At 42.7% G+C, this 17,928-nt stretch overlaps 2 protein-coding genes across 2 annotated transcripts; one reads left to right on the top strand and one right to left on the bottom strand.

Annotated features, from left to right (window-relative positions):
- The first annotated feature begins 133 nt into the window (after window positions 1-133).
- LOC129186091 (rho-related GTP-binding protein RhoA-B) lies at window positions 134-8,187 on the top strand. The gene is made up of 5 exons (XM_054783962.1): window positions 134-243; window positions 5,149-5,306; window positions 5,971-6,091; window positions 6,203-6,333; window positions 7,223-8,187. The coding sequence occupies exons 2-5, from the start codon at window positions 5,151-5,153 to the stop codon at window positions 7,394-7,396; spliced, it is 582 nt and encodes a 193-aa protein (XP_054639937.1). The 5' UTR covers window positions 134-243; window positions 5,149-5,150; the 3' UTR covers window positions 7,397-8,187.
- Window positions 7,654-17,683, bottom strand: LOC129186090 (transmembrane protein 43). The gene is made up of 12 exons (XM_054783961.1): window positions 17,560-17,683; window positions 16,931-17,071; window positions 16,717-16,851; window positions 16,337-16,431; window positions 14,665-14,714; window positions 12,170-12,239; window positions 12,025-12,095; window positions 11,829-11,956; window positions 11,678-11,752; window positions 11,449-11,550; window positions 11,250-11,367; window positions 7,654-9,272 (listed from the first exon to the last, which is right to left on the bottom strand). The coding sequence occupies exons 1-12, from the start codon at window positions 17,575-17,577 to the stop codon at window positions 9,070-9,072; spliced, it is 1,206 nt and encodes a 401-aa protein (XP_054639936.1). The 5' UTR covers window positions 17,578-17,683; the 3' UTR covers window positions 7,654-9,069.
- Window positions 17,684-17,928: the final 245 nt, after the last annotated feature.

Genomic DNA, 17,928 nt, shown 5'->3' on the forward strand with positions numbered 1-17,928 from the left:
ATGATTATTATTAATAATATAAATATTTATTTTTAAGCGACCTTGACTACTACCAACTGAGTAATACTAACTAGTACTACTGAGTAATACTAACTAGTGAGCCCTAGAGGAGCATCCTCCCCCCGCCCCCTCCGTCCTCCCTCACTTCCCTTCTCTTCATCCTCCAGCAGCGCACTCCAGCAGGCCAACAAAGCACAATTTGGAAGTCATTGTTTGGACAGACTTTAAAACGATCACGACCGGGTAAGCACATCGCACTTACCACCAATTAAAAATGCCTCCCCCCCTCAGGATAATTTAACGTTAGAAACCGAATGTCTGTGTGAAGCTACGTTTTCTTCCGTTAGCCGAGCAGCTAACGGACCCGTAAAGTCGCATTCACTTCCGTTATGCTAGGCTAGATGCTAAGGTTAGCTAGCTAGCTAGCTATCTAGCTAGCCTCGCCTTTGGATGCGAGTGTTGTCGGATTCGTTTTGACGTAAAGCCCCTTACAAAATTGCTGAAGTGGGGATAGTATTCCAGCACTGTTTCCTATTTATCGCCGAATGCCGCTGAGAAACGTAAAGCTTGACTACTAGCGTCATATATCCGGCTAGCTTGTATGGCGCTGGCGTCGTTCCTTTAGTAAACACAACAACTTCCTCCTTTGCCGAAATGTGGGCCGCGGTCATCTGAAAGAAATGGTTCAACTTTGGCTTTCATGTATATCACCGTATATAATCTTGGTGTTTGTTTTTTTAAACTGTGATTAAATGAAAGACGTACTTTGCCAAGCTCGCCGGCAGGGTGGGTCACTAAAAGGTTGGAGAGGAAATGATGATGGAGGAGTTCCATTTAAAGCTAATGTCAGCCGAACAGCATGGCTGCCAATGCTGCAACTTTTAACAGGTTGATTTTTACCATAGACAGCCTCGGTTAGCGTTATTGTTTGGCAGCACAGGAGAACCTCTGTTTACCAACGAGTTACGTTCCTACGATGCTCAGTCAGAAGGTTTTTGGTGTGAAGCCTGTATTATGCTCCCGTGTGGTCGCAACGCTGGTCCTTTAATAGGCTTTTGTCTGGGTCGAGCATGTCACGTCCTCCGCCGAAACAAAAATATATTTTAGCTTGTTCGCGTGCTTCCTTGCTCACTCCGTTCATGCCCAACAAACGCTCCAAGGTGCTGAACGCAATGCACAGACTGAACCCTCTTCCTGCCTGTTTGGAGGCACGAGGAAAGCGGCCACACATGCACATGGCAATATATGGAGGCTGGCAAAATGATCCAGTTCGTTTTCACTTATTGTGTGATTAAATAATTATTATTGTCCCAGACCTGGTGCTCTTGAGACACGTTTTTTTTGTCATTTTTTAATCTCACAAGATCTTGTGACACCCTTGCTAATTTCACATCCGTGGTGATTAACTTCCTTTTAAGAGTCTGCCTTACACTTGGGAGACACAATGATGGGCGAAAAGTTAACAAAAAAGAGCAAAAGCGGCATTGTCCTCCCACAGTGTCCCCCAGTTTACTCCGTAGTCTTAACTAGTTCTCAGAAGGGTCTGGTATTTCTAAACCATACCGCTTGGGTCGGAACTAAGTTTTATTCATTGACGGGAGTGCTTTTTAACCATGAAATGTCGTAACGTTGTGCACTGTACCCCCACGTCTTCATTATCTTGCGGTTCTCAAACTTTATCTTTAAAGTAGGGGTGCACAATAATTATCGGTCCGAGATGAGGGAATTATGACGTCATACCGATAAATTCGATAACATTAAAAATAGTTGTGATAACTAGGGATGGCCCGATCCACATTTTTTGTGTTCCGGTCCGATTTTTTAAAAATAGTCTTGCCGATTCGATCCGGAAACGATGTTTTTTTTTTTTTTTTTTTTTTAAATAATAATAATATGCTTTTGTTACAAATGTAAATTTGTGGATTGAATATGGTTACAAAAATAGCTCTTTAAAGCATTCAAAATAATGCAACCAAAGTGTTGCTGACTTTACCTTTTTTGTTACACAGCGTGACCAACGATATTGTTTGGCTTTTGTAACAAACCTCTGTGAGTCAGATCCCTAATCCAATAAAAGTCCATCCAATAAAAGATAAAAGTGGAAAAAAATGGGCGTGCAAAATACTTTTATGGTAGGAGTAATCATTCGACATGGTTATAAATCAATTTAGCAATTAAGCGATTTAGAATATAGGACTTTTTTTTTTTTTAACAAACTCTCACAGGGCCCTATGAAATCATTTTAAATTTTTTCCCCAAATTGCGTTTTAATTTTTTTGGATTCATTTTTTTACCTTTTCCACTTATTCGACCATCATTGAGTGTGTGCTATTTGGGTTAGTGAATAAAATGCACAAATCTTTCCATTTATTGATGCAATACATCATTAGCCCATTTTGCCCAGTCATTGAGAAATGGATGTAGCTTAGCTAACTTTTCTAATGGGGTGTCAGCCTCAGCACATATTGCTACAAAGTCTTCAACAATGCCCGTGTAATGCCCGTGCTTGTGATTAAGGAAGATGTTGTCACAGATGTCATTCCAAACGCGTTATTAATGTAAGATATTTTAATGACACCCTTATTTTGTTTACACAGTGAGACAAATGTGACAAAGAGCGCTCTTATTTAGAAGGCCGGAATGCGTTGCGTGTGTTGCGAATGGCAAGTGATGGTTGATAGGCGCTGGTTGCGAGAGGAAACGCACGTCGTCAGTGGGCATTGTAAAATGGTCCTTACATTGAAACAGGGTGAAAATACCGTATGCTCATCCAGCGCTGTAACAGAGGAGTTTCCCAGTTTTTTCGCCGCCGTTTCGACATGTTTGGTAGTGTTTGTGCGGTCCCTGTTATACGCAACCAGCGGTCAGAGCAGCACCTCCCGTGCCAACTCCCGACACCGTGACACAGCAATCCGGGCACAGCGAGAGGGAACGACCGCTGTCGCTACAGAGCCGAATACCCAACGTCACCACGGTACACAGCGGACATGTCTGCATGGTGGTGTTGCGTTGTCTTCTTCTTGCGGGCGGCCCGAGTTGAGTGGCAACCAGCTTTGAGGCGCATTACCGCACCTACCATGTTGGAGTGTGGCTCACAGTTACGAACGTGATACGGCAATCAGATCGGCCCAATGTCGTGGCGGAAGCCGATATTATTCGCTCTTCACAAAAACAGCGGATCAGCGGCGGATCCTGATCCTGAAGATCGGCTCTGGACATCCCTACCGATAACTGATATTTTTTAAAAACCCCACTCCAGTGAGGTGAGATTACCCGTACCGTTCGGGTGAGCACATCAAACGTGCCTTTTTTTAAGGCCTGTGACGTTAACGGCCAGTCCATAACTTCCCCAGAGCTCACTTGTAAATAAACATTCACTTTCCGAGAAAGGCATTTTGCGCTCCAGTTGTACCAAATCCTCTGAGATGAGGGGAATACACCCCATCGAGCACACATAAAAACCCCACCTGAAACGCCAGCGCCGCAGCGTTTGAAAAGGTTTGCCAGAGACCTCCGTGGCGTCACGTCGGCTGCTTGGGTCGTGCGGCCGAGTACAGTGCTTGCTGGGCCACGCCAGGTGGCTCCTCCCGCTCTATACTCCGGTTCTCCTGATCTCCGTAGCAGCACGCCGACTGCTCGCAGCATCTGCCCGAATATAGTGCACTTTGCTGGGCCACAGCAGGTGTCTCCCTCCCCTCTACACTCTGGTTCTCCTGGTAGTAGCAGTAATGTTGATTTGATGAGCACAAATCAACAGGTACAGTTGGTCAAATCCAAATTTGTTTGAGTCCTCCTTAACTCCAGGTGTGCACAAACTACAGTTAAATCAAAATTTATCAGTTATCTGTACCGTATCGGTCTTGAAAAGCAGAAAGTTATTGGTATTGGTATCGTGCATCTCTAATGTGAAGGTCCAAATTAGAATTTTGTAATCAACATCACACAATGTGTCATTGGTCATGGTTTGGAGTATTTTGAACATGCTTAATAAAATTACACTACCTTTACTACTTTGGCACTACCTGTTTGCTCTCGCTTATAAACACATTATAACGGGACTGTCTGTGAATGTAGCTTGTTCCAGTCCGTACAGTGGATGGTAGGGGTGTCACAAGATCTCACAAGATTAAAAGATTTCTCATTCAGTAAAAAAAAAAAAAAAACTTGTCTCGTGGGCACTCGGCCTAGGAGGATAATAAATAAATAAATGAATTCATCGCACATTTAATGAAAATGAACTGAGTCATTTTGCCGGCCTCAATATACTGCCATGTTTCCCTCCTCCAAACAGGCAGGTAGCGTCTGTGCATAGGTTTCAGCACCTTGGTACGTTCCATAGAACAACAGCATGCAGTCATACAGTCTCTTTGTCTTGGTGGGTGGAGGCGGGGTCAGTAGCATACACACAAAGTGCAGAAGAGTCTAACGTGGAGATTCATGCCTTCAGCAACTTCTATTATCAAGGGAAACGTAAATTTACTACCGAGCAAGATGGACGAGCTGGCAAGAACGTCAAGACCTCCAGGGAGTGCATCTTATCTGTGCTTCACTGAATGGCTAACAGGTAGCGTCCCAGATGCTACGGTGGAGCTCCTACTGACTTCAGGCCAGTCAGAGCCTGTGGAAAGCGCAAAGGAGGCGGGCTTGTACTGCATGTGAACAAACTGGGGTGTCATCCTGGCCTGTGAATATTAAAAAAGTCGTTTTTTACTATCTGATGCCGGGGTCGACTACTATCTGATATGGGTCGATATTATCGGACATCCCTGATTGTCATATATTTTTTCATTGTACATTTCTTAAAAGTGAATCTTGTTTCGTTCTCGTAGACCCAATCTCATGTATCGTCTCATGTCGTGAGACCCCTAGTGGATGGTATCGTAACTCTGCTTCTTAACACACCTGGTCTGGTGTGCCAGAGAATAAGAAGATGTAGCAGGAGGGATCATTGTTGCCAGCTTAGCTACTTCGTCGTTATATTCAGCGAGTACTCAAACTCCTCCAGGCTTCTCTTCTCAAAAAAGGCGATAAATCACAACTTCTTTTTGTTTTGTTGGGACACTTGGGAGACTCTAACATGAAAGCACGTATCGCCCTTCTCAACGAGCAGCTGTTCAGTGGTGTCCTAACACAACCTGTTTCCTGCAGCTATGGCGGCAATCAGGAAAAAGCTGGTCATCGTGGGCGATGGAGCGTGCGGTAAAACCTGCCTGCTGATTGTCTTCAGCAAGGACCAGTTTCCTGAGGTCTACGTGCCCACCGTCTTTGAGAACTACGTGGCGGACATTGAAGTGGATAGCAAACAGGTACGGGGAGCATCTGATTCCAAACGTAGGAGTAAAGCGGAGGTAGATAGGCATAAAACTTGAAGAAAAGACACAATAGTGAAATGAAAGTAGTCCAAAATCTATCTTTGATGCTGGAATTTAGACAGTAGACAATTTACACGTGCTTTTAGCAAGCCCTGCTGGGAACATGCCGTTTTGTGTGTCTGTAGCTTTAATGCTAGTAAGCTGTGTTTGTCTGTGCCTGTCTCCAACAAACTGTGTCTCTCCAAGCAGCATTATTCTGCACTTTACCCACTTTTTACATATACGCTAACTCTGCACATCCCCACTTCTGGAATTGTCTGATAGTTGGCAGAGCTCCAGGTTGCATTTTAAGACGTGTAGTGAAGCCTGCCGTTTTTCTTTACATTTTACACAGTAACTACTAACTCTGCACTTGCCCAATGTAATAGATGCCCTATATCATATACAACAACATAACTTTAAGGAGCGGAACAGGAGGACACATATGAACTACGCTGCTAACATTTTAACAGCAACATCATGCCAGGTTAGCCTATTCACGGAAGAAAACAACATGATCAAACTTACAGCTGCCACATCTGCATCTGACTGACGGTCAGTTATTTTAAGATGTGTGGCAAAGCCTCGCACATGGATCACCTGTGAACGCTTCTGGCAGGTGGAGTTAGCACTGTGGGACACAGCGGGCCAAGAAGACTATGACCGACTGCGCCCCCTCTCGTATCCAGACACTGACGTCATTCTCATGTGCTTCTCCATCGACAGCCCTGACAGTTTGGGTAAGTGACTTGGAGCGATGAACAACCAGTTTTTGGGCTTGCTATGTAAAAACTGGACAGTCACATCTCTTGTTCTGTTTTGTTTTTTTTTTAATTTTATTTATTTTTTAGAGAACATCCCGGAGAAGTGGACCCCAGAAGTGAAACACTTCTGCCCAAACGTCCCAATTATTTTGGTGGGGAACAAAAAAGACCTGCGCAACGATGAGCACACCCGCAGGGAGCTTGCCAAAATGAAGCAGGTAAATAGACAAGAAAGCGATAGATTCTCAATGTTTGCCAGATAGATTCGTAATGCTTGGCATTGGTAGGTTCCAAACGCTAGCTAGCGGTATATTCCCAATGTTCAGCAATGGCAGCTTGCCAGTGTTTTTTTGTTTTTTTTTAACCCCTGTCCTGTCCAGCCTTTAAAGCAGATAGAATTGTAGATCTAAATGCTGTCAAGTGCTCAACAGATTTACTCTGCCAGGGAGAAGTGTAATATAGAAAGGGGGGGGGACAAAAAAAAGAGACAAGAGACAAGGACAACAGCAGCAACAACAACAATTGTGATAACAACAACAGAACAACAGAAACATACAGAACGACATCAGCAAATAAATGTCTGTGACAACTATAAAGACGAACAAGGACATAAGGACAAAGGACAAAACAATATCAACAACCACAATGACAACGCTGTCAGTGACAATCACACATAATAGTAGTCATGAAATGATTAATTATGATTGTGATCACAATGACAATACTGCATTGAAACAATCACACATAATAGCAGTCATGAAATGATGAACTATGATAGTGATCACAATGACAATTGCCAATGCAGCTTGCCAATGTTAACTGGATAATGGTATAGTCATGCTAGGTAGATAGTGGTGGATTGCCAGTGTTAGCTAGTGGTCAGTTCCTAGCTCCAGGTAAGGGAAATGGATGTTACATATTTCCAGCTAGTTGACAAAAAAATATTTTGATACTCCAGTGCACTAATATGATTGACAACTGAAGGAATGTAACACCTTACACATACTTTTGTGGAAATTGGTTCCGATGTTTTCGCGCAGTCCTGCAACGTCTGCAGTACTGTGTACACGTTTCCTAACACCTTTTTGGTCATAAAAAAAATCCTAGGAACCCGTGAAGCAGGAGGACGGACGGGACATGGCCAACAGGATCAGTGCCTTCGGATACATGGAGTGCTCAGCCAAAACAAAGGATGGCGTGAGGGAAGTATTTGAGATGGCCACCAGGGCGGCGCTACAGGCCAGGCGGGGAAAGAAGAGCAGTAAATGCACCCTCCTGTAAACAGAGGGGGCACGAGGACTGCTTCCTGTTGGTTGGGGGAAAGAAAGGAGGAGCAGGTCGACAACCCCCACCCCCCCAAAAAAATACACCCACACAAAAGACTGTTCTCACCAGTTTTTACAAAAGGTGCAGCGCTTTTACTTTTCTTTTGTCTTAAGTTAGTCCAATTTTGTCAGTATTCGATTTTGAGGCGACGAAAATCTTCTTTTTTTTGTACTAAAGCATCAGTCAATCAGGCCATAATGAAAGCTCCGGTATGAGCATGTTGAGTGTCAGGAGAAGTTAGCAAAGGAACGTGTTGTGTGAAAGCTGCCAACTGCAAGTCAAGTGCTGAAGCCCCAACTGCTGACCTGACGAATGTTCCCGCAGCCAACCACAACACTGTGAGCCGTTCAATCCTGCATTGACTTCAACAAGCTAATGCACACGTGACGTCAACGCTTGTTAGTGTGCTTCATTTACAAATCCTTGTGTGCGTTCTGGTGCGCTGCACGACACCAGGCTCAAACTCAAATTTTGCAAATGGAAACTTTAGTGTTTTGTGTAATAAATTACTTTGTAAGAATCATCTTGCTAATTTGCATCACTGGCTGGAAAAGACTGAATTGTAGTGCTGCTTGGATACAAAATAAAAAATTTTAAGTAGGATTTTCAGCACAAGTTTGCATTCTGGTGGTGTAAGATGGCTTTTGCATTGCTTTTTGAGGTTGACGTTTATTCATGTTCAAGTAAAATACAACACATTCCACATTGACATTGTTCATAAAAAGAAATACTTCAACAAAACTACAGCTACTAAAGTCTTTGGCATCTTTTTTTGGGGGGGAGTGGTCTGATATTTTTTTACTTCAAGTGGTGTGGATTAATTTAATTAAATTTATGAAAAAAATCAGATGGTTAAGTATTAAAAATAAATGTTCCTCCAAACGTTAGCAACATGTATTATAATTATATATACAGTCATCCCTCACAGTACCAGGGTTCGATTATCGCTCCTTCGATACATCTGGCTTTTCAGAAATGACTAGTCAAAACATATTGAAATATAAGTGATATGTAGTATTCCAGTCACCAGGGGGCAGTCACGACAAAACACAGTAAGCCATGACATGTCTTACATAATAGAATGAGAAAAAAGTTGTCACATTCCGTGTGGAAGGCTCTGGCTTGTTAAGTTTAGAAGAAATAAATTAATGGCTAACAAGTTAGCTTGCTGGTTAGCGGCCATCGCGAGTCTCCGCAGCATAAGAGTTGTGCAATGTGGCGTAAACAATAATAGGGGAGTAAAGGTGGCTATAGATGTGTTATTTCATGTCTACGGGGCTTTAATAATGTTAAAAACCGTATTTAGGAAGTCAAAACAGGTTTTCTATTCTCTAATTACATAAATAAAGTGACAAACGTGATAGTGACAACTGACGATAGCCTGATGCCGAGCCTTTTTTTTTTTTTTTTAATGTCATGCGCCATATTGCGGAGATGAATTTATCCCGGTCGGGTCTGGAACCAATTAACCGCTATAAACGAGGGCCGACCATTTATATCGAACAATTATTTACTTGCCTTCTCCTGTATAAATGTAAATGTGTATACATTAGCACAATGTCCAGATTGTGAACATTTTGCTCCTATAAGCATTATAACCTGACATCCAAACTTTGGCAGCTTATTAGTCACTGGTGCTTCTTGGCTGCGAGTCCCGAGCGTGCTAACAGCAGCGGAAGCAGAGCCAAAGCTCCCAAAGCTGCTGCCACCAGCGGGCGATAAAACAACCAACTGACTGCGATGACGAGGAGAGAGAGCGAGGAGGAGACGCACAGGGCGAAGATCTTCAGCCCCACGGACACGAGGTCTCTGACGATCGGAACCCAGTCCACTGTGGGCGTGAAAGAGTGGAGAAATACATGAGCCCAATGCAGTATCTCACACAAGTGAGTACACCCCCTAGCATTTCAGCAACCATTCTATCTGGAAATGAAACGTGGATGTTGTACATGTATATGTGGAGTGCACACACTTTTTCAGCATGCAAGTTATAGGTCGACATGATCTGCCTCGTACATACAACAAATATAACCGGTAAATTACTACGATACTAAATACTAATGATTAGTATTTCACAGTCACAGTTATAAAGTTTACAGGTCAAAGCAGTTGCTATCATTCAATAAGTCAATATGGCGATAAAGATAATTACACGTAATTACTAAATAGTTGCGTACGTAACCTTAGCAGCGGTAACATGTAAAATAGCAACGTAGTGTTCGTTAGACACACAGTTCATGTATTACGTCCAGTTAGCATTTGCGCTCAAATATTTCAGATATACAAGAAATGAAAATGACGACGCAAAAGACAATGCAGCTGAAGTTGAGGAAACATTAAAAAGCCTTCAGCGATGGGCACATTTGGACGCCGAGCAAAGTACGATGGAGTATCAGGGCCACATTGAAAAAAAAAATAATGTGAGATTTTGGGAATAAAGTCGTAAATTTACGAGAAAAAAGTCGTAACATTAAGAGAATAGAGTGTCGAATTTACGAGAATCAAGTCGTAATATTAGGTGTCATATTCTCAGAGGGAAACGTGGCAGTTGAGCATTTAGCACCCTTCTCACTTGCACCTTCCGTACCCGCCCCCTCCACATGCCCATGACCAAAGGTCACATAAGTCACCCCTTTTCATAGTTGTAACATAGAGGTTATGAGTTTTTTGTCATAAATTTACGACTTTATTTTAGTAAATTTACAACTCTATTCTCAAATACCTCAGATTATTTTAATACACAGTCGTAACAGTCGTTGCCTGAGACAGCTATGAAAAGGGGGGGACGTATGTGTCCTTTGGCCTCGGGCATGTGCCGGGGTAAGGAAGTCGGAAGTGAGAAGTGAGTCTGTTTGTGCTCGACTGCTCTGTTTTGCTGCCATGTTATAAATAAAATGAAGCAAGAGGATAATTTCCTTCCTTCCTCAAAAGCTAGGCTCTATTTTCCCGCTGACACGTAATGTTACGACTTTATTCTCATAAATGTACGTCTTTTTTCTCGTACATTTACGACCATTTTTCGCGTAAATTTACGACCCTATTCCTGTACACTTACAACTTTATTTTTGAAATCTCCAATTATTTTAATACTCCGTCGTGAGAAGCATTGTCTGATACACCTATGGAAAGGTGGGACTGATGTGACCTTTGGCCTTGGTAGCGGGGGCGGGGTAAGGAAGACAGAAATGAGAAGGATTAGCATGGCTAGCCATGCTAATCTGTTTGTGCTCGACTGCTGTGTTTTGCTGCCACGTTATAAATAAAAGCTTGCCTGAAGCAAGAGGAAAGTTTCCTTCCATCCTGAAGAGCTGTGCTCTGTTTTCCCTCTGACACGTAATATTATGAAAATGTACAACTTTTTCCCCTCGTAAATTTACAACTTTATTCTCAAAATCTGAGACGTGCTGGCTGGACGTGCGCTGCCTAATGTGGTCTAATGTGGCAAAGCCATCAGACGACTGATGTTTTTTCAACAAAGCTAGCCGTTCCAAGCTTTTGGAACGGCTAGCTTTTGTCATAGATATACGGCAGGCATCTTACCGCTGAGTTAGTTTACCCGTAATCAGAATTTAAAAAAAAGATAAAAGTTGCATCTCCGAGTCTCCGAACTTGAGACGTCTGTTCACCGCTTAATCTTTGCCATGGGGAGGGGGAGCAAAACCAAATCAGAGGAACTTAATGTCAGCTGACTGATGCCATATGACATCTACAACGTGACGTTTACAGTATGACCTTTGTGATTGAGGTAATGGGCGCCTCTGTTCTATAATATTGAATGTGCACGAGTGCTGCGGGAATGGGTGTCTACCCAGAGTGTAGATGATGCGCATGGTCAGTTGAATGCTGAGGAACATGAGGGCCCATCCCGCAGCTCGGAGTCCCCACGTCTTCATGTTGTTGTGCTGCTGCTCCCTGGCAAACACCTCCTGCACATCACAGCACGTGGGAATGTGGATTATGCATGACCTGACACACACATTCGTGTTTACGCCTTTCTTTGGCCTGACCTCTGCTGTGATCTCCTCCAGGTACAAAATCTCCAGGACATCGCCTGACTTGGTTCTGAAGGGCGTCAGCTTCTCTCCTCTCTGCTTGGCCACAACGCTGACCTGGGGTTTGGGGGTTTGAGGTTTGTCCGCTCATTCACACGACACTCCAAGCACATTCTTATCCAAACTACAACAGTCGGAAGCCTAGTTTCAGACGATGTTTGCCTGACACATTTTCAGCACTCACGGTTTGGGCCGGGTCGAGGCCGGACGTCTCACCGCTGAGTCCGGCAAAGGAGAACCTCACACGGACATCTCCGACCTTCCAAAGTGTAGCAATGACGAATAAGAGAAACAGGTTTTTTTTAACAAGTTCATGAGGTCATCGCGGCGCTCACCTTTGGCCACTTTGGGTTCTGAGTGTGATAGAAGTAATCGTCACTGATGGTGAAGAAAGGGTCTGAGTCAGAGGACGTAAAATCCCTGAGACTCAGCGTCTGGAAGTTATTAACTTGTTCCACCAGTCCTGAGTCAAAGTAAACAATGTGACACAGACTAGTCACTGCGGGGTGTGTCCCATGATTGATTGGTCACCTTCAGACAGAGTGAAAGGTCCCACTTGGACTTGGCGGGCCACAACTGTTACGCTCTCAACTGCCATGGCGCTGAAGTAAAAAGACGACATGAGGGTTTGCTGCAAAAATACGGCACAAATCTGCACGGTGGCGCAATCAAGCACCTTGGGTTCTGGTGCCCAATTTCCTGATCAAAATTGCGACTGTTGATCAGCTCCGATTTCCACTCCGTGTCTAAAAGAAGAAAAAGGAGAGCTTTTAGAATTTGGCCTTTAACGACCACCACAATGGACGAAATACAGCACTCAATTTTAGCTAGAATTTAAGATGTTTCACAAGATTAAATATCAATATTTAGTGTGATGTTATCTACCACTACCTGTTTGTCACACTTAAATGTTTCAGATCATCAAACAAATGTAAATATTAGTCAATGACAGCACAACTCAACACAAAATGCAGTTTTTAAAATGTAACGTTTTATTATTAGGGGAGAAAAAAAACCCAACAACATGGCCCTGTGGGAAAAAAATCATCCCCCCTGTTAAAACATAACAGATTAATTGAGATCTATCAGTCTGGAAAAGGTTATAAAGCCATTTCTAGGCTTTGGGACTCCAGCAAACCACAGTGAGAGCCATTCTCCACAAATGGCGCAAACATGGAACAGTGGTGAACCTTCCCAAGAGTGGCCGGCCAACAAAAATTACGGAAAGAGCGCAGCGACGACTCATCCAAGAGGTCACAAAAGACCCCACAACAACAACCAAAAAACTGCAGGCCTCACTTGCCTCAGTTAAGGTCAGTGTTCATGACTCCACCATAAGAAAGACACTGGGCAAACACGGCCTGCATGGCAGAGTTCCAAGACCAAAACCATTGCTGAACAAAAAGAACATCAGGGATCATCTCAATTTTGTCAGAAAATATCTTGATGACCTTTGGGAAAATACTCTGTGGTCTGATGAGACAAAAGTTGAACTTTTTGGAAGGTGTGTGTCCCATTACATCTGGCGTAAAAGTAACATCGCATTTCAGAAAAAGAACATCATGCCAACAGTAAAATATGGTGGTGGTAGTGTGATGGTCTGGGGATGTTTTGCTGCTTCAGGACCTGGAAGACTTGCTGTGATAAATGGAACCATGAATTCTGCTGAAGGAGAATGTCCGGCCATCTGTTGGTGACCTCAAGCTGAAAGCAACTTGGGTTCTGCAGCAGGACAATGATCCCAAACACACCAGCAAGTCCACCTCTGAATGGCTGAAGAACAACGTAATGAAGACTTTGGAGTGGCCTAGTCAAAGTTCTGACCTGAATCCTATTGGGATGCTGTGGCATGACCTTAAAAAGGCGCTTCATGCTGGAAAACCCTCCAATGTGGCTGAATGACAACAATTCTGCAAAGATGAGTGGGCCAAAAAAATGTGTCTCTTAGGAATGAAAACAAAATCATTTAAAAGCTTAATTTTGTGTTTAGTTGTGTTGTCTTTGACTAATATTTAATTTTGTTTGATGATATTAAATATTTAAGTGAGAGAAACATGCAAAAAAAAAGTGCAAACACTTTTTCCCACCACTGTATGTTTGGGCTCCTTATCGTGATGGAAAACCATTTCCCAGGGGAGGGGATCAAGCTCTGCTCTGCTTGATGGCCAAATTCATTTTCTGCCTCATGCATGCTACCACCACCATGCTTGACTGTCTGCAAGGCACAATCATCTTGCTACTCACCTGTGTTGCCAGCTAGTTAGACACTAACGGCTGTGTGTTGACTCATTTTAAGTGGGTGGTAAATCTATACAGTCATCCCTCGCTCCATCGCAGTTCAAACATCGCTCCCTCACTCTAAAGCGTTTTTTAAAAACGTAAGTAATTAATAAATGATCGCTGTTTTGTGGTCAACTATGTTTTTTTAGTCCAAAAAACGCATATTTAAGTAAAATGTTACATATTCTTGGCCTAAATTAAGCATATTCAAGCATAAAAGTGTTGTAAATGAACTAAAATACAAATCCATTTCAAGACAGCTATGAACTGTAGTCTACTGGCCACTAGGAGTCAGTAGTAACACGCACTAGACTTGATTGCCAACAACAGGCTTTTATTATTTTTATCGCACAACAGGCACAATAACAACTTAATAACAATAACAGTCAGCTTCGGTCTACTGTTGTGGCCGTACTCCAGCTAAAACTCAACTTTGAATCCCCGATGTCACTTCCTGTGAACACATCCGGAAGACATTTATTGAAACACACACAAGCACGAGTCTTATTGTCTCAGATTGTATCTCTTATATTGGGTAATATGACTGTAAAGGTGACTATAGGGGTGTACGTTCATGTCTAGTGGGCTCTAATAATGGTAAAAACCAGTTATAAACAGGTTTTATATGCTCTAACTACTATTGAGAGCTATTAATACTGAATAAGACTTTGAGGAAATGCACTTATTGCATTAAATGAGGAATTACTGACTACTCTAAAGTTTATCCAGGTTTACTTGTAGTATTTTCCCTTGAGAAGATATATAATAAAAAATGGTTACTGAAATCCAATGTGGTGGTTTATAAAGGCAAAAATGTCCAAATATAACTGGATCTAAATATTACACATTACAAATTGTTATAAATATTTAATTTAATATACTAAGACTCACTGTAGGAGTAGGTGGTTTCAGTTTTGGTTTCACCATTTTCTTGGTAGTCCCTGAAAAGAATGACACAGGGTTAGGGTTGATACAGACCTGATCAAAATCTTAAGACCAGTTGAAAGATTGCTTGAATATTCATTTTGCACATTTTGATCTTAATGAGGTTTTAAGTACAGCTACAGTATGCAAAAACAAGAAGGGGGAGTGAGACAAAAAACATTTGGAACTTGTATACTTGAACTTGAAATAGGTTGTTTATCACCTGATCAAAAAAGTTTAAGACCACAGGCTATAAAAGCCCAAATCTGCTCAAAATGTTCATTTTCTGTCAGGCATTCAGACCGTCATGCCCTCCTGATGGCTAAAGCTAAGAAGCTTTCTCTTTTTGAACGTCGTCGGATTGTGGAGCTGCATAAGCAAGGCCTTTCGCAGCGTGCCATTGCTGCTGAGGTTGGGTGCAGTAAATCAGTCATTCTACATTTTTTGAAAGATCCTGAGCATTATGGAACAAAAAAGTCAAGTGGTAGACCCAAAACAAAATCCAATTGGCTGTCCATCAAGACACAGGGCGGTCTTCCACCCACATTAAGGCCCTTACTGGTGCCGACTGCAGCGCAATAACCATCAGATGGCATCTGCGGAAAAAGGGTTAAAAAATAAAATAAAATAAAGAAAATCCAAAGACCTCGTCTCCTTCAACGCCACAAAACTGCCAGTTTAGACTTTGCCAGGGAGCATCAAACATGGGACATTGAAAGGTGGAAAAAGTTTTATTCTCTGATGAGAAAAAATGTAACCTTGACGGTCCAGATGGCTTCCAACGTTACTGGCATGACAAGGAGATCCTACCTGAGATGTTTTCTACCGAGTACAGTGGAGGGGGGTCCATCATGGTCTAGGGTGCTTTTTCATTCAGTGGAACACCGGAGCTTCAGGTGGTGCAGGGTCGTCAAACTGCGTCTGCTTACATGCAAATGTTGCAGCAGGCATCCCTCATGACTGAGGGCCCTCGTCTGTGTGGTACCAGCTGGGTTTTTCAACAGGACAACGCTGCAGTTCACAATGATCGCTTGACCAAGGACTTCTTCAGGAAGAACAACATCACTCTTTTGGACCATCCTGCATGTTCCCCTCATTTACATTCCATAGAGAACATTTGGGGATGGATGGCAAGGGAAGTTTATAAAAATGGCCATCAGTCCCAGACAGTTGATGCCCTTGGTGAAGCCATCTTCACCACTTGGAGCAATGTTCCCACTAGCCTCCTGGAAACACTCGCATCAAGCATGCCCAAACCCATTTTTGAAGTGATTAACAAGAACGGTGGAGCTTCTCATTACTGAGTCATACTGAGAACATTTTTTGTTCTGGTTTGGAGAGTTTTTTGTTATTTTTTGAGCGATGGTCTTAAAGTTTTGATCAGCTGATAAACAGCCTATTTCAGTTTAATTGTTGTTTTCAATAAATTACTTTTTCAAAGTGCTTTTTGTCTCACTCCCCCTTCTTGTTTTTGCACATTGCAGCTCTACTTGAAACCTCATTAAGATCCAAATGTGCAAAATTCAAATTCTAGCAATTTTTCATCTGGTTTTAAGATTTTGATCAGGAATGTATTCTGGACTGAAGACAAAACATGTGTAGGCCCCACCCTTAAGCCTTCAGAGTTGGCAACACTCACTTGCTCTCCCGGTACTCCACCCACTGATACATCTCCACCTCCCTCTTCAACTTCACTGCCTGCACTGCTACACCATAGTTGGGGTCGTGCAGGGGCTGTGCATACAAACACACAAACTAGCATGAGACTGACAGCTAGAGAGGTATTCATTTATCAATATGTTTATTATTGTGTACAACGGCACTGCATCATACTGCAGCCTGCCTGCCAGTTTGCCTCATTATTGCACGCTGCTGATTGCAGACACTATCTTAGCAGAGCTTTACCGACTGCCTTTCATATCTTTCTTTATGCAAAGTGTTTGTGTTGAATCTCATTCGAACATAGTAGTTCAGACAAAGCAATGCCGTCGTATTGAAGAGCAATGGAGTCTCATCTACCTGTAAGGTGCGTAGCTGTGCCGACAGGTGAACTAAACGATTGTTGTTCTGCAGGTTGAGGCTGGCAAAAGTGTCCAGTGACACAACCTGAGAGAGACCTTCATCCAGGGACAAGGCCGTCCGCAGAGCCCGGCCCTGAGGACAGAAACAGCTCATTATTCTTACAGTGACTGTACATACACAATACCTCCCTGACAGTGTGAGCGTTTCGTACCTCATTGGTGAAGAGAACATAAATGGAGAGGAAAAACAGGCCGACTCCGACAAACGTTCCTCCTGCAGTGTCACTTAATCTTTGCAGGAATCCTGGGTTGGTTTTACTCCTTACACGCGTGTGAGAGTCTTTGCCTGAAAACTGAAACAAATGTTATGTCAGTGCCACTGGAAATGAACAATAAGAAACGTTTGCTGGAGGTCAACTTTGACTTTGCGCATTAAAAATGTTAAAATGGGGGACAAGCAAGTTTTCAGATCTCAGACCTGCTGTGTGTATGCGTGAGCTTTAAATCATAATCATATATTTTATGTGCAAATTTCTTGAAAAAAAATATTCTGAACAGGCAGCTGCACCCTGTTCCACACTTAAACTGACACGCCTCCCTCTGCACTTAGTTATAGTTATGTCGGTCCATCCATTAACAAATGTAAAGCTAGTAGCAAGTGAAAACTGTACAGCTACAGTAAACATAATGCAGTGCAATTTTAGCTACGATGATCCATAAGTTTAAATGACTAGCACGCTAGCCTGGTTAGCAACCTCGACAGCACCGGTGGTAACATTACAACAATATGATTGACTGTCATTAATAGTAAAGCTCAGAATTAGGTAAGTAAACAACTCACATTGGTCGGTGACGACATGTTTAAACAACGGACACAGAAAAGTTGGAGACGCGACCCAAGAAGTCAAAAACTACAAACTCGAAAGTACCATTGGTTTGCTTATTCTGATTACCTTGGTCTCCCGATAAAACTGGAGGCGAGCGGAGCTAGGTTTATGGGTTTAAGCAACATAGCATGTCATCCCCTATACGGGAGTGCGGTGTAAGAAAACAAGCGCACACTTATCGGGGGCAGAAATGGCTATTTCGAGAAGCATTATGGGTAATGGAGTTTTAATTTCAGCTCACAGCTTTGTAAAAGTTGACGACTTCAATGCAGAATTTATCCACAAATGTTAAAAAAGGATACAAAATAAACATTTAGGTAAAT

The sequence above is a fragment of the Dunckerocampus dactyliophorus genome, chromosome 8 (genome assembly GCF_027744805.1).
Source record: "Dunckerocampus dactyliophorus isolate RoL2022-P2 chromosome 8, RoL_Ddac_1.1, whole genome shotgun sequence".
In the NCBI taxonomy this organism is placed as follows: domain Eukaryota; kingdom Metazoa; phylum Chordata; class Actinopteri; order Syngnathiformes; family Syngnathidae; genus Dunckerocampus; species Dunckerocampus dactyliophorus.